Source organism: Oncorhynchus masou, chromosome 13 (assembly GCF_036934945.1).
Source record: "Oncorhynchus masou masou isolate Uvic2021 chromosome 13, UVic_Omas_1.1, whole genome shotgun sequence".
In the NCBI taxonomy this organism is placed as follows: Eukaryota; Metazoa; Chordata; class Actinopteri; order Salmoniformes; family Salmonidae; genus Oncorhynchus; species Oncorhynchus masou.
Genome location: NC_088224.1, coordinates 88125455 through 88148330, shown reverse-complemented (window position 1 = coordinate 88148330; position 22876 = coordinate 88125455). Strand labels below are relative to the sequence as shown.

The 22876-nt window shown below is 47.3% G+C and overlaps 1 protein-coding gene across 1 annotated transcript in view; it reads left to right on the top strand.

The window, feature by feature from the left end:
• Positions 1–22876, top strand: part of LOC135553465 (protein mono-ADP-ribosyltransferase TIPARP-like) — a 62618-nt gene that overhangs the window by 427 nt on the left and 39315 nt on the right. Inside the window, exons 2-4 of the mRNA XM_064985573.1 lie at positions 740–1776; positions 18902–19088; positions 20411–20598. Coding sequence (XP_064841645.1) covers positions 773–1776; positions 18902–19088; positions 20411–20598 — 1379 coding nt within the window. The 5' untranslated portion in view covers positions 740–772. The remainder of the gene's footprint in view (positions 1–739; positions 1777–18901; positions 19089–20410; positions 20599–22876) is intronic.

Here is a 22876-nt window from a genome sequence, read left to right as displayed (position 1 = left end):
GCAGCACACCAGATCTTCATGATTGCTGGAAGGGAATTTTTTACATTTTATATATGATATAGCAGTCTACTACGTTCTGCAGGTCGGCATTAGTGTAGTTCATCTTAAACATCCACCGTGTTTTCGCGGATAAAACCTACCGAAATGCGGGTATTAACATCGTAGGCTAGGACCTATACGATTTATATAGAAGATGTAGGCTTTTTGATGTGCGTTACAACGGGAAAATGCAGTGTCAGGATCGAGTCTTTGTGCTGTTCGACGCAGTCCCCCTCGTCTCTGTGTGTGTCTGTAGGCCTACGTGCAAACTTGCTCGAGCAGCGATTTGTAACTGGCACGTATGCCGTAGACCCCGTGTATCTACCTCCGGTGATCAAAATACTCTCTCGAGAATGTTTTGTTATCGTGCGACAATGATTGTATCGCGCTGTACAGTAGCTTATACGCACTGTAATTGAATCATGACGCTCGTCATTGACTGAACAATAATATAATGAAACTATTTCTAAGTTTGGGAGACTTTTTCCAAACCTATCTATTCAATCTTCTAGATTGAAGGGCTATCAATGGTAAACATGATAAAACTGGTGAAACAGAAACTATCAGTTTAACATTACCCAGGAAAGTAAACTATGGGTTTTCCAAGATGAATCTTATTGTTTTACACCCAATAAAATGCTATGGTTATTTCTCTCACACTCTGTCTGTCTCTCTTCTCATTTCTCTATCTATCTTTCAGGACTGCCGGGTTTTAGAAGTGTCCCTGGGGACCATGGATAAAGCTTTGCATATCCTACAGAAACCAACAGACTCAACGGACAAGGTCCTTGGCGGTGGAACGGGAATAGCTCTGGATATGAGTATAGGAGACCGGGAATTCACGGAACAATCTATTAGACTTAGCAATAAAATCCCGTTAGTGAAGCCCTATTTCAAAAAGAAGCACGGACAGAGGAAACTGGACTCAAAATGCCTCCGTGCGCTCCAGGACCCCATCCTGACCACGTTACTGAGTACGGATGCTCTTGTTACCGGAGACGGGGTGTTTGTCCCCAGGAACCCTCTGCCAAGGACAGCTGGGAACCTGTGCACTGCTGTGGTGGTCAAACAGGCGCGGATTGGTGGGCCTGTGTGCCGGAAAGAATCGTCAGCTACCGGTGTAACGGCTATGAATACCGGCGACACGGAAATGGTGGACACCACCGCCGAGTTGGAGGAGACAGAGGGGGGGGTAACCAAGGCACCGGTAGATCTCCAGCGCGTGACAATAGACTCTAACGAACGCAGATTCCAGCTCAAACTTCACCCGCGGGCGCGCGAAGTGGCGGCGACACCCCCCACACCCGATACCCCTCTAGTATCCCCTCCAAGCCAGGGGGGCAACACGATGATTGACCTATTTGCTTCTAAAGCCTTGCGGGGGGCAAATTGCCTCACCATTAAAGACGGTAAGAAAACCCCCAGTCTTCAGGCCGACAAAGGCGAGATATTTCAGGATAAAAGCGAAGAGGCCTCCCTGGATCTAGTTTTTGATCTGCTAACCCAGCTCCAGTATCACACGCACCAAGCCGACTCGGTTTCCATCTGCGTGGATTTCCTGCAGGGGTTGTGTGTGTACGGGAGTGACTGTGCTTACCATCATACTGTGCTGCCCTACCACTGGCAGATCTGCAGGAGTGATACTGAAAGCTGGCAAAGCCTGGCGGATGATTCACAGGATCAGTTGGAGAGGCTTTATTGCAATCCGGACAATGAACAAGTCAGGCTCAAGTTTCAGTAAGTGCTTTTGTTCAGTTACAGTGGTTCCTCCTGTTTTATGTTCTATATGAATGTAGCCTAATCGAGCTGAGGTTGTATTTACAGTTTTAAGACAGGAGTGCTTTGATATGAGAACGGTATGGTGTTTGATATCTCAGTTTCAGTAGGTGTGTGTGTTGTAATGATTAACTGACTGAGTCGTTTTGGCTCCCAACTTCCCCTATCTCAGTTCTTATTTGGGTGTCATTCTTATGGCACGTTGACTTCCTGCAATAGCGTGTGTGCTCTTTCTGCTCCCAAACCCAGCCTTCTCATTGGTTGAACAGCTCAAACCAGGAAGTGCTGTACCCATGGCAGCTTAGCGCTGGGAACTTGCATGACCTACTGCTGCCTGGCTCGGTCACTGACACACACGCACTGGCTGTCTCTCTCACGAACACACACACACACGCACACAAGCACTTGGCAGGCACTAGCAGACAGGCATACAAAGTGTGCTCTGATTCAAGCTATACACCCCACATTCACACAATGACACAGTTAGCTATGTCACCACACACACCTCACAAGTTATTCAGGGAACTGAGGGGTCCGTGTACGTGTCTCTGTGTGTGACGGCGTCTGTGTCACTGCCTGTGTGTGTTGTTGATTTTAGGTTTTAAAGTGAAACTACATGCAAACCTTCCCACCCACAGGATATGCACCTGTTCATGAGAACCCAAATGAAGTTGAGCTCTTATTTGAATATGCAACACACTCACATGAGTCTAAAGTTACTGTATTCAGTGTTGGTGATAGTAACTTAGTAGTGTCTGTTTCCAAACATTATAAATAGCCAGTCTGTATACAAAGCCAAAATACCACAGTAACTACCAGGGTAATCACCTATAGAATGGCTGTGTACCAGGGTAATCACCTATAGAATGTCTGAGTACCAGGGTAATCACCTATAGAATGGATGTGTACCAGGGTAATCACCTATAGAATGGCTGTGTACCAGTCTAATCACCTATAGAGTGGCTGTGTACCAGGGTAATCACCTATAGAATGGCTGTGTACCAGGGTAATCACCTAGAGAGTGGCTGTGTACCAGTGTAATAACCTAGAGAGTGGCTGTGTACCAGGGTAATCACCTATAGAGTGGCTGTGTACCAGGGTAATCACCTATAGAATGGCTGTGTACCAGGGTAATCACCTATAGAATGGCTGTGTACCAGGGTAATCACCTAGAGAGTGGCTGTGTACCAGTGTAATAACCTAGAGAGTGGCTGTGTACCAGGGTAATCACCTATAGAGTGGCTGTGTACCAGGGTAATCACCTAGAGAGTGCCTGTGTACCAGGGTAATCACCTAGAGAGTGCCTGTGTACCAGGGTAATCACCTAGAGAGTGGCTGTGTACCAGGGTAATCACCTAGAGAGTGGCGGTGTACCAGGGTAATCACCTATAGAATGGCTGTGTACCAGGGTAATCACCTATAGAATGGCTGTGTACCAGGGTAATCACCTATAGAATGGCTGTGTACCAGGGTAATCACCTATAGAATGGCTGTGTACCAGGGTAATCACCTATAGAATGGCTGTGTACCAGGGTAATCACCTATAGAATGGCTGTGTACCAGGGTAATCACCTATAGAATGGCTGTGTACCAGGGTAATCACCTATAGAATGGCTGTGTACCAGGGTAATCACCCATAGAATGGCTGTGTACCAGGGTAATCACCTATAGAGTGGCTGTGTACCAGGGTAATCACCTATAGAGTGGCTGTGTACCAGGGTAATCACCTATAGAGTGGCTGTGTACCAGGGTAATCACCTATAGAGTGGCTGTGTACCAGGGTAATCCCCTATAGAGTGGCTGTGTACCAGGGTAATCACCTATAGAATGGCTGTGTACCAGGGTAATCACCTATAGAATGTCTGAGTACCAGGGTAATCACCTATAGAATGGCTGTGTACCAGTCTAATCACCTATAGAATGGCTGTGTACCAGGGTAATCACCTAGAGTGACTGTGTACCAGGGTAATCACCTATAGAATGGCTGTGTACCAGGGTAATCACCTAGAGAATGGATGTGTACCAGGGTAATCACCTATAGAATGTCTGAGTACCAGGGTAATCACCTATAGAATGGATGTGTACCAGTCTAATCACCTATAGAATGGCTGTGTACCAGTCTAATCACCTATAGAATGGCTGTGTACCAGGGTAATCACCTATAGAATGGCTGTGTACCAGGGTAATCACCTATAGAGTGGCTGTGTACCAGACTAGTAAATACAGGTAAGAAACCTTTTCTTACTTTCTCTCAGAAAACCAAAGTAGACATTGTAACAGTCCAGTATATAGACAGACTGTAGGACTTGTTTTTAAGTTTCAAATACGTCCCATTAGTCTCTTTTTAAGGGTTTTTGTTCTTCATTGCTGACTCTTGTGAAGTGTTAGACCATCCAATTTCAAACAACGGCCCCCGATACGCCCCCGGCAGGGTCCCGACATGCTCAGAACTTTTATTCACATTTAATCAAGTAAAACGGTATTTAATTTCCAGAGTCTTATCAGATGTGGATCTGGAAGATCCCCCCCCCCCCCACACACACACACTAAACACACACACACCCTGGGTGATGTTGTGTTGCCATAGTAACTGAATGCAGTTGATAACAGCTGTTATCTGAAGAGCAGCAGAGGACAAAACAAGTCCGGCCGTCAATATGGCAACAGACATATTTGGCAGCCGCTGCTGTGTGTGTGTGTGTGTGTGTGTGTGTGTGTGTGTGTGTGTGTGTGTGTGTGTGTGTGAGTGTGTGTGATGGAGTGAAAGTTGGCTGACATGTGTCAGTATTTGTGTGTGTGGAACAAGATCTCACAGTCTCACGTGAGAATTAAACGTTCATCCATGTTTTTCACATGCCAAATTTCAAAGTGTTTAATGTTAAGTTTGGCATTAACTCTGAATCTTTAAGGGTAGGCATTAACTCTGAATCGTTAAGGGTAGGCATTCTGAATGGTTAAGGGTAGGCATTAACTCTAATCTTTAAGGGTAGGCATTAACTCTGAATCGTTAAGGGTCGGCATTCTGAATGGTTAAGGGTAGGCATTAACTCTGAATCTTTAAGGGTTGGCATTAACTCTGAATGGTTTAAGGGTAGGCATTAACTCTAATCTTTAAGGTTAGGCATTAACTCTGAATGGTTTAAGGGTAGGCATTAACTCTGAATGGTTAAGGGTAGGCATTAACTCTGAATCGTTAAGGGTAGGCATTCTGAATGGTTAAGGGTAGGCATTAACTCTGAATCGTTAAGGGTAGGCATTCTGAATGGTTAAGGGTAGGCATTAACTCTAATCTTTAAGGGTAGGCATTAACTCTGAATGGTTTAAGGGTAGGCATTAACTCTGAATGGTTTAAGGGTAGGCATTAACTCTAATCTTTAAGGGTAGGCATTAACTCTGAATGGTTTAAGGGTAGGCATTAACTCTAATCTTTAAGGTTAGGCATTAACTCTGAATGGTTTAAGGGTAGGCATTAACTCTGAATCGTTAAGGGTAGGCATTAACTCTGAATCGTTAAGGGTAGGCATTCTGAATGGTTAAGGGTAGGCATTAACTCTAATCGTTAAGGGTAGGCATTAACTCTGAATCGTTAAGGGTCGTCATTCTGAATGGTTAAGGGTAGGCATTAACTCTGAATCGTTAAGGGTCGTCATTCTGAATGGTTTAAGGGTAGGCATTCTGAATGGCTAAGGGTAGGCATTAACTCTAATCGTTAAGGGTAGGCATTAACTCTGAATCGTTAAGGGTAGGCATTCTGAATGGCTAAGGTTAGGCATTAACTCTGAATGGTTTAAGGTTAGGCATTAACTCTGAATGGTTTAAGGTTAGGCATTAACTCTGAATGGTTTAAGGGTTAAGGTTTGCAAAAATATCAAAAACTTCCTGTCGCTGGATTCGAACATGCAAACTTTTGAACCACAGCCATCTGCTGTCCCTGTCCACAACGCCCCAGCAAAACTGAAACCATCTTGAAGGTAACAGCGCACGTTGTTGCCGCTTAGTGGACGATTTCCACGTCATCTCCCGATGTCGTCAGACATGGATGGACGTCGAAGAATGACTTGTGTCACGGCTGACCTGTCTGCTTTGAGAGAGGGCGGTAATCATTCCGTCTGTATGTGTGTCTGTGTTTACCTTAACATGTTTCTATGTCCGATACAGTGTGTGAACGATTTGAGTCTGACTGTCAGTCAGTCAGTGTGTGATGTAGGACTAGTGACCAGAGGTTGGGCTGTAAAGTGTTCACTCTGTCTCATTCCTCACCTCCACTCCTCCAGTAGGGCTGGGCGACATATCAAATGAATTATAATTTATGTTTTAGTTATAACAATTGTGACTCTAGGGGGAGTGGTTTACACCAGGAAAGGTGACATCTTTTTATTGTCACTTAGATATTACTGCACGGTCGGATTAACATCTGCTAACCATGTGTATGTGACCAATAAAATTTGATTTGACTTCTGTCGTCTCCCCACAGCGTCGAGGTTCGTGCCCTTTAATTGTCTCAAAGTCATGTTCTCGGCCGTTGACGAGCATTGTGATTCTACAAGTAGAAATGGCCAGTTGGTCGGTACACAGCAGGGGAGTCTTTTGTTCCTCGTACTGTGACAGTGACCCATCAGCAGTTAGATATCTCTGTGTGTGTGATATAATAGAGGAACACTGCTAAGAATGCTAGTTCATTACTTTCAACTCCTCTTCTAGGGAGTTTTTCCTAGCCACTGTGCACCTACACCTGCATTGCTTGCTGTTTGGGGTTTTAGGCTGGGTTTTTTACTTTTTTTTTTTTTTTTTTACATTTTACCTTTTATTTTACTAGGCAAGTCAGTTAAGAACAAATTCTTATTTTCAATGACGGCCTGGGAACAGAGGGTTAACTGCCAGTTCAGGGGCAGAACGACCTTGTCAGCTCGGGGATTCGAACTTGCAACCTTTCGGTTACTAGTCCAACGCTCTAACCACTAGGCTACCCTGCCGCCTCTACACTCTAACCACTAGGCTACCCTGCCACCTCTACACTCTAACCACTAGGCTACCCTGCCGCCCCAGCACTTTGTGACATCGGCTGATGTAAAAAAGGGGCCTTATTAAATACATTTGATTGATTGAATGCAAGTTAGCATTTGCCCGCAAAACTACCACTTAACTTCCTTCATATTGGACACAAAGACATACAAATGGTTTCCTCGAGTTCATCTGACTCTGGGGAAGTAGATAAAGGGCCTCTTTGCCAACATCCCAAATATCCTTTCTAATGATACCTCCCCGTTTTTATGTCACAACTCTCGAAATGTAGAGCAGAGACCCTTCTAAAATGGGAGTATCAAGAAATACGATTGTGGAAAATGTAACGGTCAGTTTCTGACATGCGCAACATGGTAGGTACCACACCGCTAGCAGCATGGTAGGTACCACATACCGCTAGCAGCATGGTAGGTACCACATACCGCTAGCAGCATGGTAGGTACCACATACCGCTAGCAGCATGGTAGGTACCACATACCGCTAGCAGCATGGTAGGTACCACATACCGCTAGCAGCATGGTAGGTACCACTAACAGCTATCAGCATGGTAGGTACCACATACCGCTAGCAGCATGGTAGGTACCACATACCGCTAGCAGCATGGTAGGTACCACATACCGCTAACAGCATGGTAGGTACCACAAACCGCTAGCAGCATGGTAGGTACCACTAACCGCTAGCAGCATGGTAGGTACCACTAACCGCTAGCAGCATGGTAGGTACCACATACCGCTAGCAGCATGGTAGGTACCACAAACCGCTAGCAGCATGGTAGGTACCACTAACCGCTAGCAGCATGGTAGGTACCACTAACCGCTAGCAGCATGGTAGGTACCACTAACCGCTAGCATTTTAGCCACAGATTTAAATGCTAGCTGTCGAGTCTGTGTTTTGTAAATGTACATTGAGCATAAAAATACACATTTATATAAGGAATGGTCAACTCTCATTCTCATTCTGAAAAAGAAGCATAATCTTATCCAGGCCACTGGATCCCTAATCTAAACAAAGTGGCACTGGAGAATGACTTCTTGGATTTCATTTGAATTCGGACATAAACTGCAAGGAGGCGTTTTTGATACGTATAGCAAAAATGTCCAGTTGATCTAGCAGAGTTAGTGTGTGTTTGTGGGGGGGGGGGGGGTTCCATCACGGTTGTATGAGACTATAGGTTAATCCCATCCTAATAATACCCAGGAAGGAAGAACTCATCCTCTTCTCTCAGGATCCCTCTAGCCAGCTACAGTTACATAGAGAGGAGCGGAATAGTCATCACATGATCTGCTTTTTACCCTCATCTCCATGACAGGAATATTTTATGTGTGTGTGTGTGTGTGTGTGTGTGTGTGTGTGTGTGTGTGTGTGTGTGTGTGTGTGTGTGTGTATGTCACTGTTTGTGTGTGTGTGTGTCACTGTTTGTGTGTGTGTGTGTGTGTGTGTCACTGTTTGTGTGTGTATGTGTGTGTGTGTGTGTGTGTGTGTGTGTCACTGTGTGTGTGTGTGTGTGTGTGTGTGTGTGTGTGTGTGTGTGTGTGTGTGTGTGTGTGTCACTGTTTGTGTGTGTGTGTGTGTGTGTGAGCCTTTTGGTTGGCGTGGTTCACACGTCATTAACTGACAGTCACTGAGCACCAAGGACAGAGTGACCTGACACCAGGTGTGTGTGATTTGCTTCTGTCCATGTGCACAAGTGTGTGTGTGTGTGTGTGTGTCTGTGTGCCACTGTTTGTCAGAATATATAATTTCTCAGACAATGTGTAGCCTGACCTCTGTGTGTGTGTGTTACCTTTGTGCGTGTGTGTGAATGTTTTCTTGCGCGTGTGTGTGAATGTTTTCTTGCTTATGTGTGCGTGCTACTTGCGTGTGTGTGTGTGTACGTGTGTGAGGAGATAACGTGTCAGACTGCCTATGAAATGATTCACTGGGGCGAGGTCTGGGTTGCCCTGCCTTTCATTACTCAGCCTCTACCTTCTCTCACTCTCTCTTTCTTTGTGGCCTGTGAGTGTTTGTGCCTGCAGGCTTCCGTACGCCCATTCTGAAGCAATTTCCTCTCCTATCCCTCCAGCATCTCTTGTTTTCTCTCTCCCTATCCTCATCTCTTGTTTTCTCTCTCCCTATCCTCACCCTGCCCCTATCAAATGTTACCTCTCATCAACCTCTACCTACAAACTGGGTGATGGAGGGAAGTGAAGTGAGTGTGTTGTGGTTTCTGGGAAACTGAACCAAATACAGGAGAAGGAACAGCGTTTAATCTCTCTAGATGAGGACGGGAGGATGACCCAGTGTGTCCTCCTCACCAAAGGGACTTCTTGTGTGTATGTGTGTCATGGTGTAACTTTTGGAGCCCACATCAACCTCAGTAAGGTCGGTTCACTGGCTTGTGTGTGTGTGTGACTGCGTGTGAATTTATCTGGTTCTAGTCAGTGATGCTCGGGAGCGTGACTGATGCGGGCATGCAGGTGTGACTGTAAGAAAGTCATGGGGTGTGTACAAGTGAGTGTGAGCTGCCTTAAATTGTGCTGATGTCTGTGGTTGAGAGAGGGCTTGGTATAGGGCTGGATCTAGAGGCTACCCTCTGTCTCTTTGTCACACTCCAGGCTTGAACTCAATACATCTGTCATTTCAACTACAGTGTCTTTCTGTCTGTCTGTCTGTTGTGGGTGTAGGTGTCTGTCTGTGTCAATCCTAACTTCAGTTGACTGTGCCCTGCATTCAAGGAGGTCTGTGTGTGTGCGCGTGTGCGCCCGCCTGTGTTAGTTGGCCAGGCGTTGCCCCTGTTACCGTGGTGATTCCAGTACTCCTCTGTGATTGGTCCATTGGGACATCAAAGGGTGTTGTAACCATGACCTTCCTCCAAGATGTCAACTGACTCAAACTCCTCCTACTCACTCTGTACCTCCCTACCTACCTCCCTCCTTCCACCTCTTTTTCTCACACTCCTCTTTTCAACCCCATCTCTCTCTCACTCTTTCTGTTCTTCTCTCACCCCAGGGCTAAATTACTTTTTAGTCTTCTCAAATGAACAAACAGTTCTCAGGGTATGACCTGAAATGAATTTGAGTGTGTGTGTGTGTGACTGTTCAGTTAGGGTGTGTCTTTGCACCTCTGGAAAGGCCAAATTTTAAGCCAGGCTTTGAGTGCTGTCTCTTCCAAAAAGGGGTGTGTCTTTGGACTGTGTCTGGCATTTGATTGGCTCTCTTAATGAACTCCCATACTCACTCATTGCACTTCATTTAACCAGCGGAATTTTATTTTTAGAATGAAGCTACGTATCTGGCCCAGAGAGAAATGGTGAGGGCTGGAGGGAGACAGAAGAGGAGAGAGAGAGTGGAAGGGCTGGAGGGAGACAGAGGAGGAGAGAGAGAGTGGAAGGGCTGGAGGGAGACAGAGGAGGAGAGAGAGAGTGGAAGGGCTGGAGGGAGACAGAGGAGGAGAGAGAGAGTGGAAGGGCTGGAGGAGTGGAGGGCTGGAGGGAGACAGAGGAGGAGAGAGAGAGTGGAAGGGCTGGAGGGAGACAGAGGAGGGAGAGAGAGAGTGGAAGGGCTGGAGGGCTGGAGGGAGACAGAGGAGGAGAGAGAGTGGAAGGGCTGGAAGGGCTGGAGGGAGACAGAGGAGGGGGAGAGAGAGAGTGGAAGGGCTGGAGGGAGACAGAGGGAGGGAGGAGGAGAGAGAGAGTGGAAGGGCTGGAGGGAGACAGAGGAGGGGGGAGAGAGAGAGAGTGGAAGGGCTGGAGGGAGACAGAGGAGGAGAGAGAGAGTGGAAGGGCTGGAGGGAGACAGAGGAGGGGGGAGAGAGAGAGTGGAAGGGCTGGAGGGAGACAGAGGAGAGGAGAGGGGGAGAGAGGGAGCTGGAGGGAGACAGAGGAGGGGGAGAGAGGGAGTGGAAGGGCAGAGGAGGAGAGAGAGAGTGGAAGGGCTGGAGGGAGACAGAGGAGGAGAGAGAGAGGGGAGGCTGGAAGGAGACAGAGGAGGGGGGGAGAGAGAGAGTGGAAGGGCTGGAGGGAGACAGAGGAGGAGAGAGAGAGAGAGGGGAAAGACTGGAGGGAGACAGAGGAGGGGGAAGGGCTGGAGGGAGACAGAGGAGGGGGAGAGAGAGAGTGGAAGGGCTGGAGGAGCTGGAGGGAGACAGAGGAGGGGGGAGAGAGAGAGTGGAAGGGCTGGAGGGAGACAGAGGAGGGAGACAGAGGAGAGAGAGAGGGAAGGGCTGGAGGGAGACACAGGAGGAGAGAGAGAGTGGAAGGGCTGGAGGGAGACAGAGGAGGAGAGAGTGGAGTGGAAGGGCTGGAGGGAGACAGGGAGGAGGAGGAGAGAGAGAGTGGAAGGGCTGGAGGGAGACAGAGGAGGGGGGAGAGAGAGAGTGGAAGGGCTGGAAGTGGAAGGGCTGGAGGGAGACAGAGGAGGAGAGAGAGAGTGGAAGGGCTGGAGGGAGACAGAGGAGGAGAGAGAGGGGGAGAGAGAGGAGGGGGAGGAGTGGAAGGGCTGGAGGGAGACAGAGGAGGAGAGAGAGAGTGGAAGGGCTGAGGGAGAGGAGGAGAGAGTGGAAGGGCTGGAGGGAGAAAGGCTGGAGGGGAGACAGAGGAGGGGGAGAGAGAGAGAGTGGAAGGGCTGGAGGGAGACAGTGGAAGGGGAGGAGACAGAGGAGGGGGAGAGAGAGAGTGGAAGGGCTGGAGGGAGACAGAGGAGGGGGAGAGAGTGGAAGGGCTGGAGGGAGACAGAGGAGGAGAGAGAGTGGAAGGGCTGGAGGGAGACAGAGGAGGGGGAGAGAGTGGAAGGGCTGGAGGGAGACAGAGGAGGGGGAGAGAGAGAGAGTGGAAGGGCTGGAGGGAGACAGAGGAGGGAGGGAGTGGAAGGGCTGGAGGGAGACAGAGGAGGGAGAGAGAGTGGAAGGGCTGGAGGGAGACAGAGGAGGGAGAGTGGAAGGCTGGAGGGAGACAGAGAGAGGAGTGGAAGGGCTGGAGGGAGAGAGAGGAGAGAAAGGCTGGAGGGAGACAGAGGAGGAGGGAGTGGGAGAGAGGAGAGAGAGAGTGGAAGGGCTGGAGGGAGACAGAGGAGGGGGAGGAGAGAGAGTGGAAGGGCTGGAGGGAGAAGGGCTGGAGGGAGACAGGGGAGGAGGGGGAGACAGAGGAGAGAGGGAAGGGCTGGAGGGAGACTGGAAGGGCTGGAGGGAGACAGAGGAGGAGGAGGAGTGGAAGGGCTGGAGGGAGACAGAGGAGAGGGAAGTGGGGCTGGAGGGAGACAGAGGAGGGGGAGAGAGGAGGAGAGAGAGGGAAGGGCTGGAGGGAGACAGAGGAGGAGAGAGAGAGTGGAAGGGCTGGAGGGAGACAGAGGAGGGGGGAGAGAGAGAGAGTGGAAGGGCTGGAGGGAGACAGAGGAGGAGAGAGAGAGAGTGGAAGGGCTGGAGGGAGACAGAGGAGGGGGAGGAGAGAGAGAGGAAGGGCTGGAAGGGCTGGAGGGAGAGAGAGGAGGAGACAGAGGAGGAGGGAGAGAGAGGGAAGGGCTGGAGGGAGACAGAGGAGGGGAGAGAGAGTGGAAGGGCTGGAGGAGACAGAGGAGGAGGGGAAGTGGAAGGGCTGGAGGGACAGAGAGAGAGGGGAAGGGCTGGAGGGAGACAGGAGGGGGAGAGAGAGGGGAAGGGCTGGAGGGAGACAGAGGGGAGAGAGAGGGGGGAAGGGCTGGAGAGGGAGAGGAGAGAGGGGAGGGGAAGGGCTGGAGGGAGACAGAGGAGAGAGGGGGAGGGCTGGAGGGAGACAGGAGGGGGAGGAGAGAGGGGAAGGGCTGGAGGGAGACAGGAAGGGGAGAGAGGAGGGGGAAGGGCTGGAGGGAGACAGAGGAGGGGGAGGGGGAGGGCTGGAGGGAGACAGGAGGAGAGAGAGAGTGGAAGGGCTGGAGGGAGAGAGGGCTGGAGGGAGACAGAGGAGGGGGAGAGAGAGAGGGGAAGGGCTGGAGGGAGACAGGGCTGGAGGAGACAGAGGAGGGAGGGAGAGAGAGGGGAGGGAGAGAGGGGAAGGGCTGGACAGAGGGGAAGGGGGAGGGAGAGAGAGAGGAGAGGGCTGGAGGGAGACAGAGGAGGGGAGAGAGAGTGGAAGGGCTGGAGGGAGACAGAGGAGGGGGGAGAGAGAGAGAGGGGAAGGGCTGGACGGAGAGAGAACGGGGAAGGGCTGGAGGGGGAAGGGCTGGAGGGAGACAGAGGAGGGGAGAGAGAGAGAGAGAGAGAGGAAGGGCTGGAGGGAGACAGAGGAGGGGAAGGGCTGGAGGGGGAAGGGCTGGACGGAGAGAGAGCGGGGAAGGGCTGGAGGGAGACAGATGAGGAGAGAGAGGGGAAGGGCTGGACAGAGAGAGAGCGGGGAAGGGCTGGAGGGAGACAGATGAGGAGAGAGAGAGGGGAAGGGCTGGACGGAGAGAGAGCGGGGAAGGGCTGGAGGGAGACAGATGAGGAGAGAGAGAGGGGAAGGGCTGGACAGAGAGAGAGCGGGGGAGGGCTGGAGGGAGAGAGGGGAAGGGCTGGAGGGAGACAGAGGAGAGAGAGAGTATATATATGGTATATTGTAATTAACTTGTTATAACTCATTGTTTTCAGCTTGTAGCTGCTCTAGGTGTGTTATATAATCAGAAGTAGGGGGCTCTGTAGTGAAGGGTAGTGTGATGTCTGGAATGAGATGAGTGTTCTAGTTGGAGGTTGTGTGTGTTTGTGGTGAGTTGGAGTGTAGCGTGATTGGCTGTAGTTCCATTCTGCTCATAAATGTGACAGTTCACACATTCCTCATGACTATTGTTTTACTAACCTGTGGGGACACAATTGAGTCCTATAAAAAATCTTATTTTTACCGAACCTTAACTCCAATTCCAACCCAAAACCCTCTAGAAATACTATTTTTCCTCGTGGGGACTCTGGCAAAATGACTTCTATTCCCCATAAGCATAGTTCAATCAAATCCTATTTTATTTGTCACATGCTTGATAAACAACAGGTGTCGACCAACATGAAATGCTGACTGACGGGCCCTTCCCCACAATACAGAGAGAACATAAGCAGAGATGTCCACGCACTAGTCTTGGGCGGTATACCGTATACTGGAGTATTTGAAAACGTTTTTTTTTAAATTGTCAAAACGATTTATTCTTCAATAAATGTTAATATTTGTAGCAAATGTTTAAGTTAATATCTGCAATCCATAACGTTCTAAATCTAACTACGAGTCTCTGTTGTGTGGCTCACGAGGTAATGAAGTTAAACTTGTCTACAATTCACTACTAAATGTTTGTCATCAAATATCTTATAATGGCTTTTCTGCCAGAAGTCAGAGCTCTGGATGAGTTCTGTACAGCTGACATTTTTCTCCCAAACACACACAACCTCATACTAGTGTGTTCTTTTCTCTCCCTGTGCTTCCCACTAGTGTGTTCTTTTCCCTCCCTGTGCTTCCCACTAGTGTGTTCCCTGTGCTTCCCACTAGTGTGTTCTTTTCCCCCTGTGCTTCCCACTAGTGTGTTCTTTTCCCTCCCTGTGCTTCCCTAGTGTGTTCTTTTCCTCCCTGTGCTTCCCACTAGTGTGTTCTTTTCCCTCCCTGTGCTTCCCACTAGTGTGTTCTTTTCTCTCCCTGTGCTTCCCACTAGTGTGTTCTTTTCTCTCCCTGTGCTTCCCACTAGTGTGTTCTTTTCCCTCCCTGTGCTTCCCACTAGTGTGTTCTTTTCCCCTCCTAGTGTGTTCTTTTCTCTCCCTGTGCTTCCCACTAGTGTGTTCTTTTCCCTCCCTGTGCTTCCCACTAGTGTGTTCTTTTCCCTCCCTGTGCTTCCCACTAGTGTGTTCTTTTCCCTCCCTGTGCTTCCCACTAGTGTGTTCTTTTCCTCCCTGTGCTTCCCACTAGTGTGTTCTTTTCCCTCCCTGTGCTTCCCACTAGTGTGTTCTTTTCCTCCCTGTGCTTCCCACTAGTTCTTTTCCCTCCCTGTGCTTCCCACTAGTGTGTTCTTTTCCCTCCCTGTGCTTCCCACTAGTGTGTTCTTTTCTCTCCCTGTGCTTCCCACTAGTGTGTTCTTTTCCCTCCCTGTGCTTCCCACTAGTGTGTTCTTTTCCCTCCCTGTGCTTCCCACTAGTGTGTTCTTTTCTCTCCCTGTGCTTCCCACTAGTGTGTTCTTTTCCTCTCCTGTGCTTCCCTAGTGTGTTCTTTTCTCTCCCTTCCCACTAGTGTGTTCTTTTCTCTCCCTGTGCTTCCCACTAGTGTGTTCTTTTCTCCCTGTGCTTCCCACTAGTGTGTTCTTTTCCCTCCCTGTGCTTCCCACTAGTGTGTTCTTTTCTCTCCCTGTGCTTCCCACTAGTGTGTTCTTTTCTCTCCCTGTGCTTCCCACTAGTGTGTTCTTTTCTCTCCCTGTGCTTCCCACTAGTGTGTTCTTTTCCCTTCCTGTGCTTCCCACTAGTGTGTTCTTTTCTCTCCCTGTGCTTCCCACTAGTGTGTTCTTTTCTCTCCCTGTGCTCCACTAGTGTGTTCTAGTGTGTTCTTTTCTCTCCCTGTGCTTCCCACTAGTGTGTTCTTTTCTCTCCCTGTGCTTCCCACTAGTGTGTTCTTTTCTCTCCCTGTGCTTCCCACTAGTGTGTTCTTTTCTCTCCCTGTGCTTCCCACTAGTGTGTTCTTTTCTCTCCCTGTGCTTCCCACTAGTGTGTTCTTTCCCTCCCTGTGCTTCCCACTAGTGTGTTCTTTTCCCTCCCTGTGCTTCCCACTAGTGTGTTCTTTTCTCTCCCTGTGCTTCCTACTAGTGTGTTCTTCCCCCCCCGCCTGTGCTACCTACTAGTGTGTTCTTCCCCCCCCGCCTGTGCTACCTACTAGTGTGTTCTTTTCTCCTCTGTTCTTGACCCATCTGGTCCGTGTACACATGCTGCTGTTCCTTCCCAAAAAGCATGGATCACAACTTTGTTCTTTTGCACAATTTCTCTTGTTCACTTTCGCTTGTAGTTGTCCACACTCACCGAAAATGACATACTAGCTATGCTTGTATAACTTTATGAGCTCGATTTGCCTTTCTTTGCAATTAGTTTGTTTGTTTTTGCTCGTAGGCATTTAGCGAACAGCATCTGTGATTTTGCTATTAGTTTGTGCAAATTTTGTTAGCATTCTGGTAATAGAGGCCCAATGGGCTTTTCTTGCATTTTAACGCCCCCTTGTGTGCTATGCCGGTAATACCGTAAATCCAGGGATGAGAGAAGGACGGTATGACGCTATGAACACATCTGTATACTGCCTGAGCCTAAAGAACCAGAGGGCCATGCTCTCTCGTTAGTGTAGTGTGGCAGGCAGAGACAGTTCTGTACTGGGAGAAAGAACAGAGAGAGGAGTTGAATGAGGGAAGACAGAGTGAAAGAGAACCGAGGGAGCAGAACAGAGAAGAAGAGAGAACAGAGAGAACGGAACATACTCTACTTTGACAATGCAGCCTGTTCCTGCCCCTCTCCTGTTCTCTCTCTGTATTTTTCTTCATCCTCTTTCTGTTCCTCTTCCTCCTTTCCTGATGCCTTCTCTCACCTCTCATTAGTCATGTATTATCATGTATGTTGCTGGTCCAATCATTTAAAAAATATATATATATTTCCTAAAATACCTGTGACAACTCTTTTGTTAACAAACCATTTTGTTCTTGCAAAGTGAACAAAAGCATTTATTCTTTACCAGAACCTACAATGACTTACCCATTACCCATATGATAGAAATAGATAGATAGCAGGCTGGTGGTTGTGAAGCACGAGAGAGCAGTAGCAGATCCCTATTTTAGTTCCTCACACGGACCGCCAAACTCCTAGTTAATGTTAACAGAAACGGTTATCAATCTGTGTGAAATTACTATTTTTTTTAAATTTTACCTTTTATTTTACTAGGCAAGTCAGTTAAGAACAAATTCTTATTTTCAATGACGGCCTAGGAACAGTGGGTTAGCTGCCTGTTCAGGGGCAGAACGACAGATTTGTACCTTGTCAGCTCGGGAATTTGAACTTGCAACCTTTTGGTTACTAGTCCAACGCTCTAACCACTAGGCTACCCTGCCGCCCCTTGAAACTGTTTTCAAGAGCAGTGTAGCAATGTGGCCTGTGTGTGTGTGTCTCAGAAAACCGCTGACTGATTCGTTTATTGGGTAAAACTATGACTTGACACTTTTTTGGTAAAGTGAGTTTCACTTCTCTCAGCTGTTGTGAGTCAATGAACGCATAACTGTAGAGTCATGTGTGGATGAGCTGGAGCTGGGCATAGGATGGTGTGTTTGCGTGGCGTTTGTATTCATTTTGACAGATGATTCCTCTGCCTCTTTGTTTATAATTCAAATTTGATATTTTGGCTAGCATAGGTAGCTGAGCAGTGAACTATGTACCGGACAGTGGACTAGAGTCTAGTGGCTAGCTGAGCTGTGAAGGACAATTTATCTTGTAAGCTACACATACCACACAGGTCACCAAAACACACACTAAAGGCGTCAGCATGCTTCAGTTCAGCTGGCCCCTAGCAGAACTTGGCTGGCCCCTAGCAGAACTTGGCTGGCCCCTAGCAGAACTCGGCTGGCCCCTAGCAGAACTCGGCTGGCCCCAAGCAGAACTCGGCTGGCCCCAAGCAGAACTCGGCTGGCCCCAAGCAGAAATCGGCTGGCCCCTAGCAGAACTCGGCTGGCGGCTAGCCGAACCGATTGACTTTGCGCGCGTACTCCCTTAAAAGACCTTTGCTTGAAAAACGTTGCAATAGTACTGTTTGTCCATTTTGAGACACCATAGCCAGTATACACTTTCTCAAAATAGTCAGAATGAATAACTCAAGAAATCTGTCATTAATTTTGACGTTTTTGTTGACCAATCACCGAGGAAGGGGCTTAGACTTCGGCTCCGATCTTCGGCTTGCCTCCAGAACAAATGTTGTGTGCCCGAACAGCCGAGAAAATCGGGAACCTTAACTGTCCACACACAGCTTGTCACACCTCTCTGTCTCTGCCTGTCCAGACTCCTTTAACCTCAAATTCCATTAGTCTCCCAGCCACGATCAATCAGCCCATTAACACAGCCACAGCACAGCTAGCCTACAGTGTGTGTGTGCATGACATATTTATGTGTATGCCTGCATGCGTTGCTCATGCATGTGTATGGGGCATGTCTGACCCAGAAAAGAGCTTGCCAGGGGCCCGAGGGGTGCTAGTGGGTCGGTGGTAGGGGGCGGGGTGGTAGGATTTGACCCAGACTAGCACAGACAAAGACAGAGGTCTCTCTCTCAATTCAATTCATTTCAAGGGGCTTTATTGGCATGGGAAACATTTGTTGACATTGCTAAAGCAAGTGAAATAGATAATAAACAAACGTGAAATTAACAATAAAAATGAACAGTAAACATTACACCCACAAAAGGTTCCAAAGAAGAAAGACATATTATTGATATGTACGGTGTTATATTGATGTGCAAATAGTTTAATTACAAAATGGAAAATAAATGAACATAAATATGGGTTGTATTTACAATGGTGTTTGTTCTTCACTGGGTGCCCTTTTGTTGTGAATACAGGTCACACTGTGGTATTTCTCCCAGTAGATCTGGGAGTTTATCAAAATTGGATTTGTCTTCAAATTCAATTTTTTGTGTAAATTTTTCAAATGTGGGGTGTGTTTGTGAACAGAGCCCCAGGACTAGCGTGCTTAGGGGACTCTTCTTCAGGTTCATCTCTCTGTGTGTGATGGCTTTGTTCGGGAAGGTTTGGAAATGCTTCCTTTTAGGTGGTTGTAGAATTTAACAGCTCTTTTCTGGATTTTGATAATTAGAGGGTAATTCTGCTCTGAATGCATTATTTGGTGTTCTACGTTGTACACGGAGGATATTTTTGCAGAATTCTGAATGCAGTCTCAATTTGGTGTTTGTCCCATTTTGTGAGCAGACCCCAGATCTCTCTCTCTCTCGTGATCTATCATTATATAAGGCTGATCTTGACCTAGATAGCACATTTTCAGTTGACCGCAATGTGTGATATCTGGCGGTTTTATGTGATGTTGCATGATGAATGTGTCCGTCAAGTGAAATTGGCTGTGTGTACTGACCATGTGCTCTCTTCTCTCCTAGGAGTCGTGTGTTTTCCTTAGACTTCACTACGATGCGTGTATGTGACCTGGAGTTCGACCGTGTCAGACGGTTGACCACTCCCTCCAGCCCTGCCGCCCCGCCCCCAAACACAAACCCCACCCCTAACTGCCACACAGTGTGGAAATACTACTGCAGAGACAACTTCGGCTGGAGAGAATACTCTGAGGTAAGTGTGTATTTTCCAAAAGTTTTTCTCTGAACAGAACCACGATTATCTTCGTTCCGTTCTACTGTTCCGACCAAGAAAATACATTTCTGAACCGGTCGAACTCCAAACAATGTATCGGTTTATATCTTTCCTTTCTGTTTCCTCTTTTAACCTTTGAACTCTCTGTTTCCTCTTTTAACCTGTGACCTCTCCTTTCTGTTTCCTCTTTTAACCTGTGATCTCTCCTTTCTGTTTCCTCTTTTAACCTGTGATCTCTCCTTTCTGTTTCCTCTTTTAACCTTTGATCTCTCCTTTCTGTTTCCTCTTTTAACCTTTGATCTCTCCTTTCTGTTTCCTCTTTTAACCTGTGATCTCTCCTTTCTGTTTCCTCTTTTAACCTTTGATCTCTCCTTTCTGTTTCCTCTTTTAACCTTTGATCTCTCCTTTCTGTTTCCTCTTTTAACCTGTGATCTCTCCTTTCTGTTTCCTCTTTTAACCTGTGATCTCTCCTTTCTGTTTCCTCTTTTAACCTGTGATCTCTCCTTTCTGTTTCCTCTTTTAACCTGTGAAATCTTCATTTTTTTTACATTTTAGTTCATTAAATGACCTCAGTCAGTGCGGATAGAGCAACTTGCTATGTAGCGGGCAAGCTAGTTGTTTAAATGCATGATGGACAGACAAGTATATAGGGCATGGGTGTTGATGGAGGATAAGGCTTCAAGAAGCTCTGAGCGTCTTGATATGACCATCTTGTTATGACATGTATTATCTGAATTAGGCCCACAGAATTATGCCGAGGATTGGTTTCTATGGAAGAACTTTGAACTTCCGAGAGTTGGACCAGAGCTAGCTCGCTAACAAGCTTATGTTTAGCAGAGCGGCAGCAGACTTCAAATAAAAACAAGTCTTAACTTTTTTGTAGTTAATCAAATCCAACGTGAAATGTGATAACTACCTACAGTATTCTTAACTGGCATTGAAGAAGTGAATCAATTCTTCTGTAATATAAAACATCTCTCCCTAATTTCTGAATCATGTCTGTGACGTCAGTACAGTAGCCTATGGTTTGAAGGGGGGGGGGGGGGCAGGTAGCCTAAACACACTGGCAACGATTTTCAGCTGGCAGGCTGACACTGGAAGAAGTTTCTGAGTGACTGAGTGAGGACGTTGCATAGGCACATTGTTGGTTAGAAACGTAAAATAACTTCATTAAACAATATTAGGTGGAACAACTTTGAATCACATTATTATTCCTGATGAGTAAATCACCACAAATAATATCTCAAATTAAACGTTGATCCCTCCCTCCCCTCTCTTTCCCCCCCGCCCCCTCCCTCCAGCCGGTAGTGCGTCTGATAGAGGAGGCTAGTGGTCGTGGTCTGAAGGAGGTCCGGTTCATCACCCTACAGAACCAGTACATCCTCAACATCAGAGAGGGCTTCCAGCAGAACGCCGTGTTCGGCTTCAGGCGCCAGATCAAGAAACGCCCCCTCTTCCTGTCCTCCATGGTCCTCACGCCACACCTACAGTGAGTACAGGACTACCTCTATACTCGTTTCAGATCTACTCCATTACTACTATACTATAACATTCATCTACTCCATTACTACTATACTATAACACTCATCTACTCCATTACTACTATACTATAACACTCATCTACTGCATTACTACTATACTATAACATTCATCTACTCCATTACTACAATACTATAACACTCATCTACTCCATTACTACTATACTATAACACTCATCTACTCCATTACTACTATACTATAACACTCATCCACTCCATTACTATAATACTATAACACTCATCCACTCCATTACTACTATACTATAACACTCATCTACTCCATTACTACTATACTATAACACTCATCCACTCCATTACTATAATACTATAACACTCATCCACTCCATTACTACAATACTAGAACACTCATCTACTTCATTACTACTATACTATAACATTCATCCACTCAATTACTACTATACTATAACACTCATCCACTCCATTACTACTATACTATAACACTCATCTACTCCATTACTATAGTACTATAACACTTATATACTCCATTACTACAATACTATAACACTTATACTCCATTACTACTCTATTATAACACTCATCTACTCCATTACTACTATACTATAACACTTATATACTCCATTACTACAATACTATAACATTCATCTACTCCATTACTACAATACTATAACATTCATCTACTCCATTACTACTATACTATAACACTCATCTACTCCATTACTACTATACTATAACACTCATCTATTCCATTACTACAATACTATACCACTTATGTAGTCGATTATATTTAGCACATGCTCATATCAAGAGCTCCCCATGAGCAATCTCCCACTTGAGTGTTGAAAAAGTCTGACAAAATGTGATTGTGAGGTGAACTGTCCTGTTAACATTTACATGGCATAGTACACCGGAGCCTGCTGCTACCATAACAACTTGTCTTGTATGGATGGTACCAGGGCACTGCACACTGTGGTTGGACATGATGTGCCAGCACAGTGACCACACACTCTCTTCTCTTACTTCGCTAGTGTCATTGTGAAACAGTGTTCCATAGAGCCAGTCAGTCAGTCTTCCCTGGAAGTAGCAGTCAGTCAGTCTTCCCTGGAAGTAGCAGTCAGTCAGTCTTCCCTGGAAGTAGCAGTCAGTCTTCCCTGGAAGTAGCAGTCTGTCCCTAGTGTAATGTGGCAAATTGATCTGACTACCAGAACACAGTGCTGCCCCGTCCCTGGCCCTGCCAGTCCTATCAGTCCAGTACTACTGCTACTGGGGGAGCTAGACTGTGCTGTTCCAACCAGACCTGGAACAAACCGATGGAAAGAGAGAGAGAGAGGAGGAAGAGAGAGAGAGAACAAGGAAGAGGGAGAGACAGAAGAAAAAGGGAATGGATGGAAAAGAAAATGGGGAAAGAGGGGTGTAAATGGCTTCCAGACAGGGGCAGCAGCATGACTGAACGAGTGTGAAATGTGACTGAGGAGTTGGAATGCGAGCAAGGGACTTGTCCCCTGGGCTTTTTCATCCTTTTCCTTCTTTACATCTACGGCTGCTGCTTGACTGTTCTGTTCTCCTCTTCTCTAGTCACCGTGTCATGAGAGTCTCTTCTTCTCTAGTCACCGTGTCATGAGTCTCTTCTTCTCTAGTCACCGTGTCATGAGTCTCTTCTTCTCTAGTCACCGTGTCATGAGAGTCTCTTCTTCTCTAGTCACCGTGTCATGAGAGAGTCTCTTCTTCTCTAGTCACCGTGTCATGAGTCTCTTCTTCTCTAGTCACCGTGTCATGAGAGAGTCTCTTCTTCTCTAGTCACCGTGTCATGAGAGAGTCTCTTCTTCTCTAGTCACCGTGTCATGAGAGAGTCTCTTCTCTAGTCACCGTGTCATGAGAGGGTCTCTTCTTCTCTAGTCACCGTGTCATGAGTCTCTTCTTCTCTAGTCACTGTGTCATGAGAGTCTCTTCTTCTCTAGTCACCGTGTCATGAGTCTCTTCTTCTCTAGTCACCATGTCACGAGAGAGTTTCTTCTTCTCTAGTCACAGCGTCATGAGAGAGTCTCTTCTTCTCTAGTCACCGTGTCATGAGTCTCTTCTTCTCTAGTCACAGCGTCATGAGAGAGTCTCTTCTTCTCTAGTCACCGTGTCACGAGAGAGTCTCTTCTTCTCTAGTCACCGTGTCATGAGAGTCTCTTCTTCTCTAGTCACTGTGTCATGAGTCTCTTCTTCTCTAGTCACCGTGTCATGAGAGTCTCTTCTTCTCTAGTC